The 21,662-nt window shown below is 49.9% G+C and overlaps 1 protein-coding gene across 1 annotated transcript; it reads left to right on the top strand.

Annotated features, from left to right (window-relative positions):
* The first annotated feature begins 584 nt into the window (after positions 1-584).
* LOC147967072 (uncharacterized) lies at positions 585-1,385 on the top strand. The gene has a single exon (XM_087531034.1). The coding sequence runs from the start codon at positions 585-587 to the stop codon at positions 1,383-1,385; it is 801 nt and encodes a 266-aa protein (XP_087387160.1).
* The last annotated feature ends 20,277 nt before the right edge of the window (positions 1,386-21,662 follow it).

The raw sequence follows: 21,662 nt of genomic DNA on the forward strand, positions 1-21,662 counted from the left end.
CCCCTGGCGTATTGACCGTACCAAAGTGTATGGGTGCTAAATGTCATAACTGAACATATGTATTGAAAAGGAAATGAATAGAGAATGCAATAATAAGCTGTAGCTAAGCATTGTTTATTTTAAACGGCTGCTGCAAAAGCAGAACGATACAAATAGTGCGGTAAGCATGAGATGGGACTATTTAACATGTCCCCTCCAGGGGCAGGCTGCGGAATGGCATGTAAAACTGGTATACTGCTCGTTATAGAGACCATCTGGGAGTTCCATAGTGCGGCGTAGCTTTCTGCTTCCCTGGTTGTTGTATCGTTTGTGCGGCAATCGTACTGCCGACCCGGTCCTCCGGAGGGTGGAGTCCTGAAAGTAAGAAAAAATGACAAAATCGGCAACCCCTTGTGCGGTTAAGCCGCGTTTCGGGCGTGCCATGATGGTGCCCCTCCCCCTGTGCCCATGGTATTTTCAGAGCGTAATTATGTGGGGTCTTGCGCATCCGGTTGCACACCAAGGCGGTCATCCGCAAGCGGTTCGTGGGAGCTTACGATGGTGGTTGGGTTGCGGCGTTTGGTCGCAATCTGAAGCTTGTGATCATGAACCTCTTCTCCACCGTCGTGGTGCCGCTCCCTTCGACAAATTCAATATTCAAGGACATGATGGCTGCATATTATGACTGGAGAGACATAATCCGCAAGGTTGTCTTCTCGGAATCACCCACCACAACTAGTTGCATCCTCGCTGCCATCACCCTGCAATATGGTCTCGCCCTTTGTAGGGTTGGTTGCCCAAATGGCGGGTGGACGGTACAACAATTAGATGGGGTGAGGCTTTCAGACATTTTATTCCACCATGGACATCTCTATGGCATCAGCCAACTGGGTGACCTTGTCAACTTTGAAATAGGGGTGAACAAAGATGGCGGGCCAATGGTCATCGGCGAACCCGACGAGCTGCTGATCCGAATGCCTAGAGGCTCTGACGGATTCTCGGACTGCATTGTTGAGCTACACGACAAGCTGGTGGCGGTGATGAGGACCTTTCCGTCGCGCAACTGCGAGCCTTTCTTCAAGTTGTTTGAGCTTGCTGAAGAATCAAACACAAACTATACTCACAAGTGGCAGGAGGTAACGAGTTTGGGTGATTGTGCCTTGTTTTTTGGGAAAATGTGGTCCAAGGCAGTGTATGTGCCCGCGTTTGGTCGTGGTGGGGTGCAGCGAAATTTCATCTATGCAGATGATGTGACATACTTGATGAGTCTGGACGGCCATGGCACCCGTGTGTATTCCATGGAAGACGAAAACGGTGACAATGTCGCGCAGAAGATCAAATCAGTGGGGTCTTATGTAGTTGGTTACCCTCCATGTGGCATGTGGGTTCTCCCTCCTGATTTCTAAACTATTGAGAATAATCCACTGTGGCACTTCTAGGTTTAGTTCGAGTCTATAAAGTATGAATGTCAACCTTTATCATATATTGGACCATCCAGATTCTAAAATCTGCAATGTACTACTGGAATTTGTCCAGCTCTTTTTTGTTTTTTAAAATGGGCAAAGAAATATATGTGACAATCTGATCCTACTTGGGGATGACGCGGAGGTACGGCGTCCTTCCCTTTCATGAAGGTTTCTTGGACTGGGAGATCGTTTGTCGTGTTGGGATGTGTTGGTGGCTGTCGTGGCGGAGTTTTCTTGAGTTTCGATGATGTAGTTGTGCCGACCTTTCTCAGTGTTGAATTGGTTCATGTTCCTTTGGTGTGATGCTTGTCTTCTGCGTTGTCATGCCATAACAATGGCGGGTCTCTTCTAGAGTTCAATGTGCTTTGTCCAATGATGGTGTCCCTCTCCTGTTACTCCTGGTTGACACGTGTTCATTCAGGTTCTTGGGGAACCCCTTTGCCTGCCGACGGTGTGACACCCTTTCAATCCAGAACTAGAAGGATGTGGCCTCACTAGTGTAGAAAATGCTAGCCACGTCTTTAATTGGTGGTGCCTCAATTTTCATCCACGCGTGTTGACATATTTGGTACACCACCACTATGTCATTACTGGTGGCGTGTCGCCTAAAATCCACGCCACTACTATTTATACTTGTATCGTGCACTAACTCGTGTACTCTATCCCGTATATACCCTACTAGGAGAAAGGCTACTAGCAGCGCGGGTAAAATAACTACTAGCAGCGCGGGTACCCGCGCTCCTAGTATCGCGCTACAGCTAATAGTTAGTAGTAGCGTGGGTTAAACCCGCACTACTGCTATTACGTACACGCGTTACTACTAATGAAATAGTAGTAGCGTGGGTAAACAACCAACGCTACTAGTATCCTATATACTAGTAGCGCTCAGTTTCCTTCCCACGCTACTACTAACTTATTAGGAATTAAAAAAATAAACCAGCACACATCATTACAAATACAAGATTTATAATAAACCAGCATTAGAGCACATCCGGTAAGAGCATACATAATTGACATGGACTCCTATTTCATGGTTAAGTGGACACCGAAGCCAATAAATGAGCCAAAACCCCATCATTATGCATTGGTACTCACGATTGACCACTTCAAAGAACATGCAAGTATATATGTCATTAACAATTGCAAACATAAGTTTCTTTCTACTATAGTTGTTGTATCTACTATCACACAGTTCCTCATTCTACCTGTTCTCACTCCAATAATAAGAAAAATGAATAGGAAAAATAGAGATAATCTGCCGCAATTGCACTTCTGTGTCATGGATCAACATCTCATTATCCTGCAGCAATGGAAATTTGCCCCAAAATTACCTTTTGCAACTCTTCAAATCTCTTCGTTGAAGCAGACAGTGAGGTCTTAACCTACAAACAAAAATTGTCCCATAAGCATTGCAGACTTCAATCATGGGAGAATATAAGACTGTACAAGGCATATACAAAAAATGGAACCAACCTTTAAAAGTTCATCTTGTAGCTCCCTATTTTTGGCCAATTCAGCGTCATATTGTGCGCATCTGCGATAACCTCGAGGTAAGATCTCTGCACAAACCTTCCCACTCTGTTGCTATCTTCTACCTATGAATGAAAGTAGACCTTACTTGTCAGAGAAGCAAATGTGAAAGTTGATTACAACATGTATGCTAAGTCGCTAACCCATAGAGACAACTAGACCAAATGTGAAAGTTTCCATGTTGCCAAGGAAGTATATGAGCACCCCTCGAAACATCAATTAGCATACATATACATCTCAAATCATATGTAGTATGTGTCTAGTCATCCTACGATTGCCTGAGCTTAGAACTTCATTTCTTATAAAAGCTTTAGACATGTTCAGGAAACACATGTAGGAGATGACAAGTGTACAGATCACCCATTTTTATAGGTTCAAAGACAGATAACAAAAATTAACTAGAAAGAGTTAGATGACAGCGAAGCTTAAAGCTGCAGTAAGAAACATGTATTAGACCCCACAAGGCTGCAACCCCTGTCACTGCACTGTCCGCACCACACAAAAGCTAAACTCTGCAGGTTAAACTCAGATCAGGGAGAATGAAGTAATGAATTGGCAGAGATCCATCTCTTAGCATTACCTGATCATCAAGCATCTTTGAGAAATCCTTGAGAACACGGCGACGGTCTTTCTCTCCCAGTTGGAGCTGCTGCCCATATTGTTTTAGTTTCTTCTTCATCAGCTTGTAGTTTATATAGTAACTGTAAACATTGAATTAGCAATGCAACGTTAAAAAATTGGTAGCCAAGGCCAAGTGTGCAATTTTTTACACCAATTAGATGGGCACTCAATTGCAATGTTCAATTATTGCAATGTTTCTTTATCTTCTTGTTCAGTAAACATGGTAAGAAATCGAGATAAGTTTCATCAGAAGCAGTTGACAGAATATTTGGAGAACTCAATGATACAGGTTAGTACAAGGTGGGAAAAAAACCTGAATCATACCCTCTCCACTCTGGAACTTGGCCGGCCGTCAACTTTTTCCAAAACCTAACCATCTTGACTTGAATATGTTAATCTGCCAAGAAATATAAAGACATGTCAGTAGCACAACCAGAGAAACCAGATTTTAGTGTAATTGCTGAGATGCAAGTGCAACAAAATGCAAGAAGCTGTTAAGGCACCACTCTGCTTAGTATATCCCAGGTGCTTTCTACAATCATATGGCGCAGACACATCAACAAGGAAGTGGCCATGGAAAGTTCAAAGAAGTTGTGGACATTTTAAGTGGAACAAACGACAAACTCGTAAGGCGACTAAGGAATGGACGCGCAAATAAGAAATCCCCAACATGTACGCCCCTGCAAAATTATATAGCCTCTCAGTTCTTGCTATGGATTCTTCAGTCCTTTTCCACAGGCCTAACATATATAATCCATATATAACCAATCACAGAAGGATGACCACATGTCACAGTCCCAGAAACTGCTATAAAATACAAGTAGGCGCAAACGTCTATTTTCACTTACTAATTGAAGTTTCTATCAGACAATCGTGGAAGTGATCAACAACTGTTTATCTTTCTACATCAATTTGGACAGTTAACAGTAAGCAAAGATAGCATTATAATCCCAGCCAACTACGTATATAACTAGAAAAAATGATGAAACCAAGAAGACTGTCCAACCAATTGACTACAATTATTGAGGAGCTGCATGGAGAATCCTAGATTAAAATCGGCTTTGCAATCTAGGCTTGATCGAAACTGAAACTGAAATCGGCCTTGCAATCTAGGCTCCTCCACCTTTCACAGCGGTGGAGCAAACTGAAACTGAAATCGGCCTTGCAATCTACTACAAACTCTCTACAGAATTCGTATTGAAACTTTTTTTTAAAACAGCCTCTACAATGCCGTAAACTGGCATACGAAAACAATGCGCTCAGGATACTAACTTTCGGGACAGCAAACTAAAACAATGGCTGCTCTCAATCCATACATCCAAACGACGCAAATAAATACTCTACCGAAAGCTTGGAACTTTCTTTACAGATTTCATATAGAGGCAACTCGAAATTCTGAGAATAACTAACTCGTTTTTCACCTAGAAGCTGGCTGTCCAGATTTGACAGTGCAGTTTTTAACTGAACCAGATTCAGTTTACAACCAGAGATACCCAACGCTCCAGATTTTTACTAGAAGGCAATCAACACCTCGCAACATCAGGGATGGTCTATATCCCTAACTGATTTGGCTAAGCAAAGGAACTAACATAGAGAAGGTCCGACCAGGCACCAAAACCAAATAAGTATAAGCACTGAAATCACCAACGAATTTGCAAATTGGTTCAGGAATCCATCTCCAATTATCAAATCTAATTCTAATCTATGAGCTGCTGCCACAGATCCCTAGTTCTTAGTTCTTACCTAGCCAGCACCATAGAGAAGAGGGCTGATACGTACCGCTGGTGCTCACCTCAGACGAGAAGAAGCAGGAAAAGGGACGGACATTTCAGAACGAAACAATCAAACAAAAGCAAAATGCCCCGCTCCCCCGCTAGCGGCGACTAGGGTTCCTCCTCCCGCTCCCCCTTCCCGCCGCCGCCGGCCGCGCGTCGCGCCTCTCCTCCCCCTCCCCCCCTCCTCCTCCCGCTCCCTCTCCGCTCGCCCCCCCCCCTCCCCCCCCCCCCTCCCCCCCCCCCCCCCGCGGGCGTCGGGCGGACCCCGGATCCGCTTCTCCTCCGGCCCACCTCCCCGTCCTTCTTCCCCCGTCGCCGCCAGCGAGGTCCGCCGGGCCCTGCCCGCGTCGCGCCGGCGCCGGCGGGCCGTTCTTTCCCCGCGCGCACTTGGGGAGGCGCGGGGGCCTCCTCAAGGCGGTGGTGCTTCTCGGCCTGCAGCAGTGCGGCTCGATGGCGGGCCTCGGGGTCCTCAGTGCGGCGGCGCGGCCGTTGGTCGCAGGACGGCGTGGCGGTGCTGGTGGCCGGCGGCGCCTGGGCGGCCCAGATCTGGGCCCTTTCGGGCTCCATCTGGGCTTGGGTGGGCCGGCGGCTTGGTGCGCGGCGACGTTGTTCCCTGGTTGGTGGCGAGGAGGAGGTGGCTATGGGCGGTGGCGGCTTCGTCGGCCGGCGAGCTACAGCGTGACGTCAGGGGCTGTTCGGATCCCTTTGGGTCCGACCGGGCCTCGGCGCCTGGCAGGCCCCTTGTCCGTGCATCCGGTCGGCTCCGCGGCGGCGGTGGTTGTCCCCTCACGTTCGCGGTGTTGCGGATGCCCCCGTGGCCTCTAGCTCTTCTCCCGTCCTCTAGGTCTCGTGCCGGTGATCTCAGGGAGACGACGAAGTTGATTCGATGACCGTGGTGGCACATGTTGGTGGGCGGTGTGATGGGCGGTGCACTATGATTCGTCTGGGGTGGTGGTGGGAGTTTGGGTTGGGAGAAATCTCCAGCGGCTCGTCTGGCCCCGACGCGGCGACGCCTGTGGGTGCCGCCGGACCTTCTTGAAGGGCGTCGGGTACACCCTCCCCCCACTGCCCTCCGCATACCGGGGGAAACCCTAGTACTAGTCTGGGTAACAGCGGCGTCGTCGTCGTCTCCTTCTTGAAGGTGTTGCTTGGTATGCGGCGCTTCAGGGTGCTGGGAGCGTGGTGGTACTTCTCTGAAGGGTGCAGCGGTCGCCGGTCGTCTTCATTCGTTGATCTGCCGTTATTGGAATTAGTTTCTCTTTCTTTTTTCTCTGTTTTTCTTTGGGCTTGTTTGTGCTGCGGCCCCAGCCCCTATCGATGGATGTATCGGTGGTTGCTTTGTAATAGAAAGCGGGGGAAACCCTTTTTCGTAGAAGCAGGAAAAGGTGTGGCGCGGCCAGCGCCATGGATTCTCACAATGAAGTGCAAAAAATATTCAGTGAGCTGCAAAAGAATTGAAAGGAGCTTCAAACAGGGGGAGGCGGAGCCAAACATTGAACTACACCAGGGAACCATAGTGCAGGCATGCGAAGGGGATGCGGACTGCACGCACGGCCAATGATGCACGCACTGCTACCTGCTAAACGACCGTGGCAGCTCCTGGAAGCCAAATCTGAGGGCAACGCGGCACGCTGGTCCAGCGGCGGTGCGGAGGAGGTGGGGAGGGGGAGGCTGGTGAAGCTGCAGTGCGCTAGGAGGCAACCAGGGTCGGAGCTGTGGGAGGTCACCGGCAATGGGTGGCCGTGGTGCGCCATACCAGGTGTTGCGGTGGTACTCCGTGGCTGGGCGGCGAGAGCATCAGAAACTGGAGGGAGGATGGAGGAACCGGGGGTGGATTTGTGGTCATGGGGGGAGGGGGTGCTCGCTCAGGCTCACCGGAGAGGAGGAAGGGAGCCGACTGCTCTCCTTCCTCGGGCCTGCCTGGATCGAGCATCGCCATGGGGCGGATCTCGCGCGTGAACGTGGGACGCAGCGGGTGGGTCGCGGCGGCCTGAGCTAGGGCTTCAGGCGCCGAGAGAGGCAGCGGCTCTGTCCATGGCAGTGGTTGCTGGTGAGGTGGGGGGTGCCGGCGGTGGGGTTGGGGGAGAGGAGGTCGTCGGCGTTGGCGGCAGCGATGGGGTTGGTTGGGGGAATCATGGGGAGTGGAGTAGAAACAAAGAGACAAAGGCGGAGGAGGGGTGAGAGGCGGAGGTGGCGGCAGCAAGGAGATCACTTAGCAGTAGCGTTGGGTTTATACCCCACGCTAACCCAACACTACTACTATGGCATGTCCCGGGTGCACGGTGGAGACCACTTAGTAGTAGAGTGGGTTTATAACCCGCGCTACTATTATGGCTGGTCTCGAGAGGCACGGTGGAAATCACTTAGTAGTAGCGCGGGTTTATAACCCTCGCTACTACTATCAACTTAGTAGCAGCGGGGGTTATAAACCCGCGCTACTAGTAAGTAGCAGTAGTGAGGGGTGTAAACCTACGCTACTAATAAGCGTCTGCCTATAAGCTTTTCCCTAGTAGTAATAGATTTGCATTGCATCATTGGGTAATTCAAACAAGCATACAGATACAAGGCATATACAAATATATATGTCATAACTGTAGGTTGTGTAGTAACACTGGTCGTGATTGGAACACAAGCATGTCATCATCGACTCTGATCCGACTGTGTAGCCAAAATGCCTATACCCGAAAATTAGCATTGAGCTACATGCCACATTTCTAAAGGTTAATGTTTTCCCCTATTGGGTATTACATATCTTATACATTTTGTTCGATCATCATGCTATCAAGTTTGGCTCTTTTAGTTCAATATAGACAGCTTTGTTGCATGTTACAGTCGACACATATCAGGTAATATATAAATATATTTTGGAGGCTATGTGTAATCGGCCATAGTAAAAAATATGGAGCCAAATTTAGAAAGAAAAACGGGTGGCTGTTTACGAAAGATTAAACATGTAGGTTGATTTAGCTCCGGTATATGTCTTACTTTGGCAAACTCATTACTTTGATATATCAAACATTCATAGCCAATTAATAACAAGTTATCCAAACGATATTCTTTTGTATGTATTTATCAGTTCCCAATTAAATTGTGCGCCCAATTAATTTCTCGTGTCTATATAAGCATTGGCAAACGGGACATAGCTGTAAAAATAGCCAGTGCAAACTAATAGCCAACTACTAGTGGTGGGGCTTATGAAGAATACAAGGGCATTGTGCTTGCTAGCTCTTATCATCATCTCCGCCACTTTCTTGTCCTGCCAAGCAGCAGGTATGTAGGAGCATACATAAATATTTTCTCCCTATGTATTCATTAGTTTCTTTTGTTTGTCTGCCTCTTCTATTTTTTAAAATCAAACCATACATCAATTTTAACCGCGTCGGAATGTTGTGTCTGATCTGCAGGTACAGTGGACCTTGGACCTATTCTTGGTTGTGTAAAGATGAAAAAAGTCTGCTCAGTTAATGAGAAGTGCTTGCGGGAATGTGCTTCCCGTGGTTGGAATACCCATAGATGCATTTGCACCCACACTGGCCATTGTTGTCACTACCCGGAGGCAATGGAACGAAATTGATAGTAGTAGTAGTATGCTATATTGTTGTCAGCCATGTCCTCTTGCTTTGCAAGGTGAATGTTAATCATCTATACCACCACTGATATAATAGATGCGACAGATTTAATAAACTTCAAAGCTATGTAGTTGAATTATATTTACGAAGAGACTATTCGGTCCATGAGTTCTTTTTTTGCTATTCTTCTGTTACGTGAAATTTTATTTTGTTTCAGTTGATTTTTTTTCCCTATGGCCTTCCAGCCCACATACAAAGTAACTAACGTGAAACACACAAGCAGCTAAACTGATTCTGCTAATAAAACTTTTGATTTTATTCCTAGTGTATAAGGTACTACGGTCAACATTTTACAACTGCAAAAAAGGTCAACCTTCTAATATGAGCTTCACTACATAGCAGATGGGATACGGCGCGACAAATGCAATGCTGTTCACCCGTACACATGACATCAGCGCATGGATTACTAATGTGTGGTGGCTAAATTTCATGTTTTGATCCTTTTTTGATACTTAATCGAGATCTGACCCTAGTCTGAAAAAAATTCAGGATCTGACCCTTTTGCTACCGCCATGGTACATGGCGGTAGGGTCTAACAGCCTACCGCCAAGGTCCCTGGCGGTAGGGTTACATGCCCTACCGCAAATTCCTGCTAAGTGTTGAACACAGTGCATGCTCGTACCTACCGCCGAGCACCTTGGCGGTAGGGTTATACAGGCTACCGCCAGCCTGTTTGGCGGTAGGGTTATACAGGCTACCGCCAGCCTGTTTGGCGGTAGGGTTGTTTCTTACCGCCAAGGTCTCTGGCGGTAGGCTGTTACACCCTACCGCCATGGACCATGGCGGTAGCAAAAGGGTCAGATCTCGAAATTTTTTCAAACTAGGATCAGATCTCGATTAAGTATCAGAAAAGGGTCAAAACACGAAATTTTGCCATGTGTGGTCTGTGGTTGGCTGATTGTGAGAGTGGAGCACGTCGCTCCGTAACACCGGGTTGTGACGTTCGCTCGCTAGATTTCTCCTTGAATATATTTTTATAGGCAGATCACCATTAGTGGAAAAAACATGCAAAAAATAGAGTACTAGCATGAATGCACGTGTTTGGCAATACTCCTTTTCAGTGTGTAAGGAGTAGAGCTTCCACCATTTTTCCCGGTCACTGTTTTCAGTAAAAAATCAATGGGTATAATGAGGAAAAATATAAAATTTGACTGGAGATGGGAGGTAGGGGGCTAGCAGGGGCCACGGCCGACATCCAGAATTTTCCATTACACCAATGACTAGTTACTGTTAGAAGAGATAGAGAGGGATTGTTGCGGAATATGATGGATGTATTATTGAGTCTCGAGAAGGAGTATATATTGAGTACAAGACATGGAGGGCAAGACGACTCTCCTAGAGATAAGGTAGGAGACGGATTACTAATCCTAAACTACCAAACATATGTAACCAAAATATATCTCTAACATGGCCCCGCAGTCATAATGGTAGCCTTGCGAACAACAGGAGCGTCATAGACGGTCAGACTGGAGAGAATAGCAGTCGATGGGCTGACCTCCCCCCCCCCCCCCCCCCCCGCGCGCGCAGTCGTAGCGGGAGCGTCGTGGACGGTGTCGTGCCACGGATGCGTTGACTGTAGAGGAAGCCGACGAGTTGCTCAAGCGGATGATAACCCTTTGTGCCGATGTCGATGTAGCCGAGAGCGTAGGATGGTGTATCCATAGTCGAGGTAGCCGTGCGCAGAACGCCGTGGTCGATGTCGAGTCAGGGTAGCCGGTGTCGAGGAAGTCGCCGTGTTGCCGCGGGCGCAAGGAGGCGCCGAGTTAGTCATGGGCGCATTGGTGTCGAAGTAGTGGTGCGTCGTGGAGAAGACGATGTTGACGAGGCGTCGCGCAGGGTTTGCCAAGCTCGTGGACACATCGTAGATGAAGGCATGCATCGGTGTAGCCAACACCGGGCATGCGTAGACGGACGAAGACGAAGTTGATGAAGCGCCGCACCAGGCTTGCCAGGCCCGGGGACACGTCATGGAGGAGGCACGTGTCGGTGTTGCCAGCAAAGGGCATGCGTAGATGAGGGACCTGCACGAGTTGTATGCCATGTCGAGGAGTCGGAGGGCCAGCAGAGAAGAAGACTCGACGACGGTTGCGGCAGAAAACGGTGCTGGGCCGATGTCGCCAGCGATGGTCGGAGTAGACGAAGTGGTCGGGGAAGAAGAAGGCGACGCTGGCGACAGGTTGGTGCTTGACGAAGACGAAGGGGGTGGACAGGCGGCGGCATCAGCTACAGGGGTAGTGGCGGCGGCCAAAGAAGAGAGGCTGTGGCAACGGCCAGGGGTGCGGCGGCGGTGCTCGAAGTAGGCGAAGAACCCGACAGCATGACGAAGACCGGCGCGGACATTGGCGCTCCCGCGCCGAGGGAGACGGCACGGTGCATACCATGGAAGGTCGACACGCGGTGACGGCAGAGTGGACCGCGGGCCACCGCACTACGGCCCGAAGGGGCGATGCAGCGGCGGCGGGCAGGTTAGGGCGACGGCGGGAAGACCTCGGGGAGGTGGCAAGGACCACGGGCCGCAGCGCTATGACCCAAGGGGCGGAAAAATGGCGAAGCACGGGTCAGTGCAACCGCGGGGACGGCCTCAGGCGGGGGCGCAGATCACGTGTCACGTTCGCTACAGCCCAACGGGGCAACGCAGCGGCAGCGCGAGGATCGGCGCAGCAACGAGGACGGCGATGGACCGCGGGTCGTGGCACTACGGCTCGAAGGGGCGACACAACGGTGACGTGGATCGGTGCACTCGCAGAAAGAACCACGGGGCGGCGATGCTACTGCCTGACGGGGCGACGCAGCAGCAGCCCGTTGCTCGATTGGTGGAGAGGCGCGTTGTACTCGGGACAATCTTCACGTGATTTTTGGAGGCGCGCACAACCGACAGGCCAGTTCGGTCGCACGGCGTAGATGACGCGTCTCGCGGCGGTGGGCGGGTGATCAATCCGATCGCGCACGAGGTTCGGGATGCCGCTTGGTGGATGGGGGTGGCGGTGGAGTTCAAGATGAAGCCGGCGAGTCCGACGCAGCCGGCCCAAGGTAACCGGCAAGGCCGAGGAAACCGGCCTGATGCAGCCAGCGACGTGGCCGCAGGCAACACGCCCGAGGTAGCCAGCGACGGGGCCACACAGACGCGGTGGACACGGTGGATGATGAAGAAAGTTAGGGGAGTTTCCAAATGGAAAAAAGTTGGGGGAGTGATTCTCGGTTACCAAGAAATACCACACATATTTCAGACGAAATTTGTAATTGAATTTTCAATTAAAATTCTTCAAATTAGATATAAGACAAACTTCAACCAGTTTCATCAGATAAGAGCCAGTACCTTGGTGGAACGTCGACAGCGTAAGTGCAACAACGGTGCTCGAACCAGCTACCTCTCGAATTGTGAAATAGACCGCTACCACCAGGACACGGCTACACACGCTAATGTAACTGAGATGCCACAATATTTATCTGTACTTTGAGCGTCTAAATTAAAAAACCTAAAATCTAAAAAGTGGCCGTGCGCTAAACAGACAGAACGAGCGGCCGAACGAGAGCCGCTCGATCTTGTCCCGATCGACGCCGCACGGTGTCCAGGTGTCCCCTGGTCGGGAGGTGGGGCCGCGCCGCTCAGACCCGCGTGTGGACCAGTTGCCTGGTCCGATTGCGCCGCGCCACGCGAGATAAATCGTCCGTGGGACCCACATGTCATCGAGGATTAGGCAGTTCTCCAGCGTTTTAGCCGTCGTGCGTAGTGGACGGCAGTTTCGAATTTCGTGCCCGTCCACCCCCACCTCTCGCCGCCCATTCCTCCACTTTCCCCCTTTGCTTTCGCCGTTGGTTGGTGCTCGGAGGCGGTTCCAAATCCGCCGGGTTGTGGTCGACGGCGGGGCGCGCCGCGAGGGTCGTCGTCCGCGGCGGCACAGGTACTGCTCCTACGCGTGCTCCTCGTCTTCGTCCCTGCTTGTTTCTCCACTCGCCCGTCCTCCTTTTTCTGGTGAGGTCACTCGTTTTCCGGTGAGGTCGCGGTCGTTGTCAGGGAGGTCGAGGTAGAGGTCGAGGTCGTGGTCGGGGTTATGGAGGTCGAACTCATTTTCCGGCGAGGTTGAGGTCACCCCAGCGGCCTACTTCGTTTGGGAAACCGCCGGATTGGCAAGGGTGTGTTAGGGTTGTGCTCATCCCGTTGTTTTTGCGTTGCGGTAGGGGTGAGCTCGTGCATATACGTACGGTACGAGTGGTTCAGGGAGGATGAGTGGTTTGCGGCGATAGAGCCTCTTCTGTGGATTGAAGCCTCGCGGTAGATCTGGTGTTATTGATGAGTGTTTTTCCCCCGCGGTGTGCAACTCTGTCGCCCCTTGCGTGCAAATTAGGAGCAATAGTAGACAATTTTTTAGATAATATAGCCAATCTGCCAGCCTTATGGTGGTTCTCGTGGGTCATGTGTTTTTCTCCTATTGGGTATTACATATCTTATACATTTTGTTCGATCATCATGCTATCAAGTTTGGCTCTTTTTGTTCAATATAGACAGCTTTGTTGCATGTTACAGTCGACACATATCAGGTAATATATAAATATATTTTGGAGGCTATGTGTAATCGGCCATAGTAAAAAATATGGAGCCAAATTTAGAAAGAAAAACGGGTGGCTGTTTACGAAAGATTAAACATGTAGGTTGATTTAGCTCCGGTATATGTCTTACTTTGGCAAACTCATTACTTTGATATATCAAACATTCATAGCCAATTAATAACAAGTTATCCAAACGATATTCTTTTGTATGTATTTATCAGTTCCCAATTAAATTGTGCACCCAATTAATTTCTCGTGTCTATATAAGCATTGGCAAACGGGACATAGCTGTAAAAATAGCCAGTGCAAACTAATAGCCAACTACTAGTGGTGGGGCTTATGAAGAATACAAGGGCATTGTGCTTGCTAGCTCTTATCATCATCTCCGCCACTTTCTTGTCCTGCCAAGCAGCAGGTATGTAGGAGCATACATAAATATTTTCTCCCTATGTATTCATTAGTTTCTTTTGTTTGTCTGCCTCTTCTATTTTTTAAAATCAAACCATACATCAATTTTAACCGCGTCGGAATGTTGTGTCTGATCTGCAGGTACAGTGGACCTTGGACCTATTCTTGGTTGTGTAAAGATGAAAAAAGTCTGCTCAGTTAATGAGAAGTGCTTGCGGGAATGTGCTTCCCGTGGTTGGAATACCCATAGATGCATTTGCACCCACACTGGCCATTGTTGTCACTACCCGGAGGCAATGGAACGAAATTGATAGTAGTAGTAGTATGCTATATTGTTGTCAGCCATGTCCTCTTGCTTTGCAAGGTGAATGTTAATCATCTATACCACCACTGATATAATAGATGCGACAGATTTAATAAACTTCAAAGCTATGTAGTTGAATTATATTTACGAAGAGACTATTCGGTCCATGAGTTCTTTTTTTGCTATTCTTCTGTTACGTGAAATTTTATTTTGTTTCAGTTGATTTTTTTTCCCTATGGCCTTCCAGCCCACATACAAAGTAACTAACGTGAAACACACAAGCAGCTAAACTGATTCTGCTAATAAAACTTTTGATTTTATTCCTAGTGTATAAGGTACTACGGTCAACATTTTACAACTGCAAAAAAGGTCAACCTTCTAATATGAGCTTCACTACATAGCAGATGGGATACAGCGCGACAAATGCAATGCTGTTCACCCGTACACATGACATCAGCGCATGGATTACTAATGTGTGGTGGCTAAATTTCATGTTTTGATCCTTTTTTGATACTTAATCGAGATCTGACCCTAGTCTGAAAAAATTTCAGGATCTGACCCTTTTGCTACCGCCATGGTACATGGCGGTAGGGTCTAACAGCCTACCGCCAAGGTCCCTGGCGGTAGGGTTACATGCCCTACCGCAAATTCCTGCTAAGTGTTGAACACAGTGCATGCTCGTACCTACCGCCGAGCACCTTGGCGGTAGGGTTATACAGTCTACCGCCAGCCTGTTTGGCGGTAGGGTTGTTTCTTACCGCCAAGGTCTCTGGCGGTAGGCTGTTACACCCTACCGCCATGGACCATGGCGGTAGCAAAAGGGTCAGATCTCGAAATTTTTTCAAACTAGGATCAGATCTCGATTAAGTATCAGAAAAGGGTCAAAACACGAAATTTTGCCATGTGTGGTCTGTGGTTGGCTGATTGTGAGAGTGGAGCACGTCGCTCCGTAACACCGGGTTGTGACGTTCGCTCGCTAGATTTCTCCTTGAATATATTTTTATAGGCAGATCACCATTAGTGGAAAAAAACATGCAAAAAATAGAGTACTAGCATGAATGCACGTGTTTGGCAATACTCCTTTTCAGTATGTAAGGAGTAGAGCTTCCACCATTTTTCCCGGTCATTGTTTTCAGTAAAAAATCAATGGGTATAATGAGGAAAAATATAAAATTTGATTGGAGATGGGAGGTAGGGGGCTAGCAGGGGCCACGGCCGACATCCAGAATTTTCCATTACACCAATGACTAGTTACTGTTAGAAGGGATAGAGAGGGATTGTTGCGGAATATGATGGATGTATTATTGAGTCTCGAGAAGGAGTATATATTGAGTACAAGACATGGAGGGCAAGACGACTCTCCTAGAGATAAGGTAGGAGACGGATTACTAATCCTAAACTACCAAACATATGTAACCAAAATATATCTCTAACATGGCCCCGCAGTCATAATGGTAGCCTTGCGAACAACAGGAGCGTCGCAGACGGTCAGACTGGAGAGAATAGCAGTCGATGGGCTGACCTCCCCCCCCCCCCCCCGCGCGCAGTCGTAGCGGGAGCGTCGTGGACGGTGTCGTGCCACGGATGCGTTGACTGTAGAGGAAGCCGACGAGTTGCTCAAGCGGATGATAACCCTTTGTGCCGATGTCGATGTAGCCGAGAGCGTAGGATGGTGTAGCCATAGTCGAGGTAGTCGTGCGCAGAACGCCGTGGTCGATGTCGAGTCAGGGTAGCCGGTGTCGAGGAAGTCGCCGTGTTGCCGCGGGCGCAAGGAGGCGCCGAGTTAGTCATGGGCGCATTGGTGTCGAAGTAGTGGTGCGTCGTGGAGAAGACGATGTTGACGAGGCGTCGCGCCGGGTTTGCCAAGCTCGTGGACACATCGTAGATGAAGGCATGCATCGGTGTAGCCAACACCGGGCATGCGTAGACGGACGAAGACGAAGTTGATGAAGCGCCGCACCAGGCTTGCCAGGCCCGGGGACACGTCATGGAGGAGGCACGTGTCGGTGTTGCCAGCAAAGGGCATGCGTAGATGAGGGACCTGCACGAGTTGTATGCCATGTCGAGGAGTCGGAGGGCCAGCAGAGAAGAAGACTCGACGACGGTTGCGGCAGAAAACGGTGCTGGGCCGATGTCGCCAGCGATGGTCGGAGTAGACGAAGTGGCCGGGGAAGAAGAAGGCGACGCTGGCGACAGGTTGGTGCTTGACGAAGACGAAGGGGGTGGACAGGCGGCGGCGTCAGCTACAGGGGTAGTGGCGGCGGCCAAAGAAGAGAGGCTGTGGCAACGGTCAGGGGTGCGGCGGCGGTGCTCGAAGTAGGCGAAGAACCCGATAGCATGACGAAGACCGGCGCGGACATTGGCGCTCCCGCGCCAAGGGAGACGGCGCGGTGCATACCATGGAAGGTCGACACGCGGTGACGGCAGAGTGGACCGCGGGCCACCGCACTACGGCCCGAAGGGGCGATGCAGCGGCGGCGGGCAGGTTAGGGCGACGGCGGGAAGACCTCGGGGAGGTGGCAAGGACCACGGGCCGCAGCGCTATGACCCAAGGGGCGGAAAAATGGCGAAGCACGGGTCAGTGCAACCGCGGGGACGGCCTCGGGCGGGGGCGCAGATCACGTGTCACGTTCGCTACGGCCCGGCGGGGCAACGCAGCGGCAGCGCGAGGATCGGCGCAGCCACGAGGACGGCGATGGACCGCGGGTCGCGGCACTACGGCTCGAAGGGGCGACACAACGGTGACGTGGATTGGTGCACTCGCAGAAAGAACCACGGGGCGGTGATGCTGCTGCCCGACGGGGCAACGCAGCAGCAGCCCGTTGCTCGATTGGTGGAGAGGCGCGTTGTACTCGGGACAATCTTCACGTGATTTTTGGAGGCGCGCGCAACCGACAGGCCAGTTCGGTCGCACGGCGTAGATGACGCGTCTCGCGGCGGTGGGCGGGTGATCAATCGGATCGCGCACGAGGTTCGGGATGCCGCTTGGTGGATGGGGGTGGCGGTGGAGTTCAAGATGAAGCCGGCGAGTCCGACGCAGCCGGCCCAAGGTAACCGGCAAGGCCGAGGAAGCCGGCCTGATGCAGCCAGCAACGTGGCCGCAGGCAACGCGCCCGAGGTAGCCAGCGACGGGGCCACACAGACGCGGTGGACACGGTGGATGATGAAGAAAGTTAGGGGAGTTTCCAAATGGAAAAAAGTTGGGGGAGTGATTCTCGGTTACCAAGAAATACCACACATATTTCAGACGAAATTTGTAATAGAATTTTCAATTAAAATTCTTTCAAATTAGATATAAGACAAACTTGAACCAGTTTCCTCAGATAAGAGCCAGTACCTTGGTGGAACGTCGACAGCGTAAGTGCAACAACGGTGCTCGAACCAGCTACCTCTCGAATTGTGAAATAGACCGCTACCACCAGGACACGGCTACACACGCTAATGTAACTGAGATGCCACAATATTCATCTGTACTTTGAGCGTCTAAATTAAAAAACCTAAAATCTAAAAAGTGGCCATGCGCTAAACAGACAGAACGAGCGGCCGAACGAGAGCCGCTCGATCTTGTCCCGATCGACGCCGCACGGTGTCCAGGTGTCCCCTGGTCGGGAGGTGGGGCCGCGCCGCTCAGACCCGCGTGTGGACCAGTCGCCTGGTCCGATTGCGCCGCGCCACGCGAGATAAATCGTCCGTGGGACCCACATGTCATCGAGGATTAGGCAGTTCTCCAGCGTTTTAGCCGTCGTGCGTAGCGGACGGCAGTTTCGAATTTCGTGCCCGTCCACCCCCACCTCTCGCCGCCCATTCCTCCACTTTCCCCCTTTGCTTTCGCCGTTGGTTGGTGCTCGGAGGCGGTTCCAAATCCGCCGGGTTGTGGTCGACGGCGGGGCGCGCCGCGAGGGTCGTCGTCCGCGGCGGCACAGGTACTGCTCCTACGCGTGCTCCTCGTCTTCATCCCTGCTTGTTTCTCCACTCGCCCGTCCTCCTTTTTCTGGTGAGGTCACTCGTTTTCCGGTGAGGTCGCGGTCGTTGTCAGGGAGGTCGAGGTAGAGGTCGAGGTCGCGGTCGGGGTTAGGGAGGTCGAACTCATTTTCCGGCGAGGTTGAGGTCACCCCAGCGGACTACTTCGTTTGGGAAACCGCCGGATTGGCAGGGGTGGGTTAGGGTTGTGCTCATCCCGTTGTTTTTGCGTTGCGGTAGGGGGTGAGCTCGTGCATATACGTACGGTACGAGTGGTTCAGGGAGGATGAGTGGTTCGCGGCGATAGAGCCTCTTCTGTGGATTGAAGCCTCGCGGTGGATCTGGTGTTTTTGATGAGTGTTTTTCCCCCGCGGTGTGCAACTCTGTCGCCCCTTGCGTGCAAATTAGGAGCAATAGTAGACAATTTTTGAGATAATATAGCCAATCTGCCAGCCTTATGGTGGTTCTCGTGGGTCATGTGTTTTTCTCCTATTGGGTATTACATATCTTATACATTTTGTTCGATCATCATGCTATCAAGTTTGGCTCTTTTTGTTCAATATAGACAGCTTTGTTGCATGTTACAGTCGACACATATCAGGTAATATATAAATATATTTTGGAGGCTATGTGTAATCGGCCATAGTAAAAAATATGGAGCCAAATTTAGAAAGAAAAACGGGTGGCTGTTTACGAAAGATTAAACATGTAGGTTGATTTAGCTCCGGTATATGTCTTACTTTGGCAAACTCATTACTTTGATATATCAAACATTCATAGCCAATTAATAACAAGTTATCCAAACGATATTCTTTTGTATGTATTTATCAGTTCCCAATTAAATTGTGCACCCAATTAATTTCTCGTGTCTATATAAGCATTGGCAAACGGGACATAGCTGTAAAAATAGCCAGTGCAAACTAATAGCCAACTACTAGTGGTGGGGCTTATGAAGAATACAAGGGCATTGTGCTTGCTAGCTCTTATCATCATCTCCGCCACTTTCTTGTCCTGCCAAGCAGCAGGTATGTAGGAGCATACATAAATATTTTCTCCCTATGTATTCATTAGTTTCTTTTGTTTGTCTGCCTCTTCTATTTTTTAAAATCAAACCATACATCAATTTTAACCGCGTCGGAATGTTGTGTCTGATCTGCAGGTACAGTGGACCTTGGACCTATTCTTGGTTGTGTAAAGATGAAAAAAGTCTGCTCAGTTAATGAGAAGTGCTTGCGGGAATGTGCTTCCCGTGGTTGGAATACCCATAGATGCATTTGCACCCACACTGGCCATTGTTGTCACTACCCGGAGGCAATGGAACCAAATTGATAGTAGTAGTAGTATGCTATATTGTTGTCAGCCATGTCCTCTTGCTTTGCAAGGTGAATGTTAATCATCTATACCACCACTGATATAATAGATGCGACAGATTTAATAAACTTCAAAGCTATGTAGTTGAATTATATTTACGAAGAGACTATTCGGTCCATGAGTTCTTTTTTTGCTATTCTTCTGTTACGTGAAATTTTATTTTGTTTCAGTTGATTTTTTTTCCCTATGGCCTTCCAGCCCACATACAAAGTAACTAACGTGAAACACACAAGCAGCTAAACTGATTCTGCTAATAAAACTTTTGATTTTATTCCTAGTGTATAAGGTACTACGGTCAACATTTTACAACTGCAAAAAAGGTCAACCTTCTAATATGAGCTTCACTACATAGCAGATGGGATACAGCGCGACAAATGCAATGCTGTTCACCCGTACACATGACATCAGCGCATGGATTACTAATGTGTGGTGGCTAAATTTCATGTTTTGATCCTTTTTTGATACTTAATCGAGATCTGACCCTAGTCTGAAAAAATTTCAGGATCTGACCCTTTTGCTACCGCCATGGTACATGGCGGTAGGGTCTAACAGCCTACCGCCAAGGTCCCTGGCGGTAGGGTTACATGCCCTACCGCAAATTCCTGCTAAGTGTTGAACACAGTGCATGCTCGTACCTACCGCCGAGCACCTTGGCGGTAGGGTTATAAAGGCTACCGCCAGCCTGTTTGGCGGTAGGGTTGCTTCCTACCGCCAAGGTCTCTGGCGGTAGGCTGTTACACCCTACCGCCATGGACCATGGCGGTAGCAAAAGGGTCAGATCTCGAAATTTTTTCAAACTAGGATCAGATCTCGATTAAGTATCAGAAAAGGGTCAAAACACGAAATTTTGCCATGTGTGGTCTGTGGTTGGCTGATTGTGAGAGTGGAGCACGTCGCTCCGTAACACCGGGCTGTGACGTTCGCTCGCTAGATTTCTCCTTGAATATATTTTTATAGGCAAATCACCATTAGTGGAAAAAACATGCAAAAAATAGAGTACTGGCATGAATGCACGTGTTTGGCAATACTCCTTTTCAGTATGTAAGGAGTAGAGCTTCCACCATTTTTCCCGGTCACTGTTTTCAGTAAAAAATCAATGGGTATAATGAGGAAAAATATAAAATTTGACTGGAGATGGGAGGTAGGGGGCTAGCAGGGGCCACGGCCGACATCCAGAATTTTCCATTACACCAATGACTAGTTACTGTTAGAAGGGATAGAGAGGGATTGTTGCGGAATATGATGGATGTATTATTGAGTCTCGAGAAGGAGTATATATTGAGTACAAGACATGGAGGGCAAGACGACTCTCCTAGAGATAAGGTAGGAGACGGATTACTAATCCTAGACTACCAAACATATGTAACCAAAATATATCTCTAACATGGCCCCGCAGTCATAATGGTAGCCTTGCGAACAACAGGAGCGTCGCAGACGGTCAGACTGGAGAGAATAGCAGTCGATGGGCTGACCTCCCCCCCCCCCCCCCGCGCAGTCGTAGCGGGAGCGTCGTGGACGGTGTCGTGCCACGGATGCGTTGACTGTAGAGGAAGCCGACGAGTTGCTCAAGCGGATGATAACCCTTTGTGCCGATGTCGATGTAGCCGAGAGCGTAGGATGGTGTAGCCATAGTCGAGGTAGCCGTGCGCAGAACGCCGTGGTCGATGTCGAGTCAGGGTAGCCGGTGTCGAGGAAGTCGCTGTGTTGCCGCGGGCGCAAGGAGGCGCCGAGTTAGTCATGGGCGCATTGGTGTCGAAGTAGTGGTGCGTCGTGGAGAAGACGATGTTGACGAGGCGTCGCGCCGGGTTTGCCAAGCTCGTGGATACGTCGTAGATGAAGCCATGCATCGGTGTAGCCAACACCGGGCATGCGTAGACGGACGAAGACGAAGTTGATGAAGCGCCGCACCAGGCTTGCCAGCCCGGGGACACGTCATGGAGGAGGCACGTGTCGGTGTTGCCAGCAAAGGGCATGCGTAGATGAGGGACCTGCACGAGTTGTATGCCATGTCCAGGAGTCGGAGGGCCAGCAGAGAAGAAGACTCGACGACGGTTGCGGCATAAAACGGTGC

This window comes from Triticum urartu, chromosome 6A, assembly GCF_056163025.1.
Source record: "Triticum urartu cultivar PI428250 chromosome 6A, HENAU_Tu73, whole genome shotgun sequence".
NCBI lineage: Eukaryota > Viridiplantae > Streptophyta > Magnoliopsida > Poales > Poaceae > Triticum > Triticum urartu.

Coding starts and splice junctions, on each gene's coding strand:
- LOC147967072 (XM_087531034.1), top strand. CDS start 585: ATGAACCTCTTCTCCACCGTCGTGGTGCCGCTCCCTTCGACAAATTCA.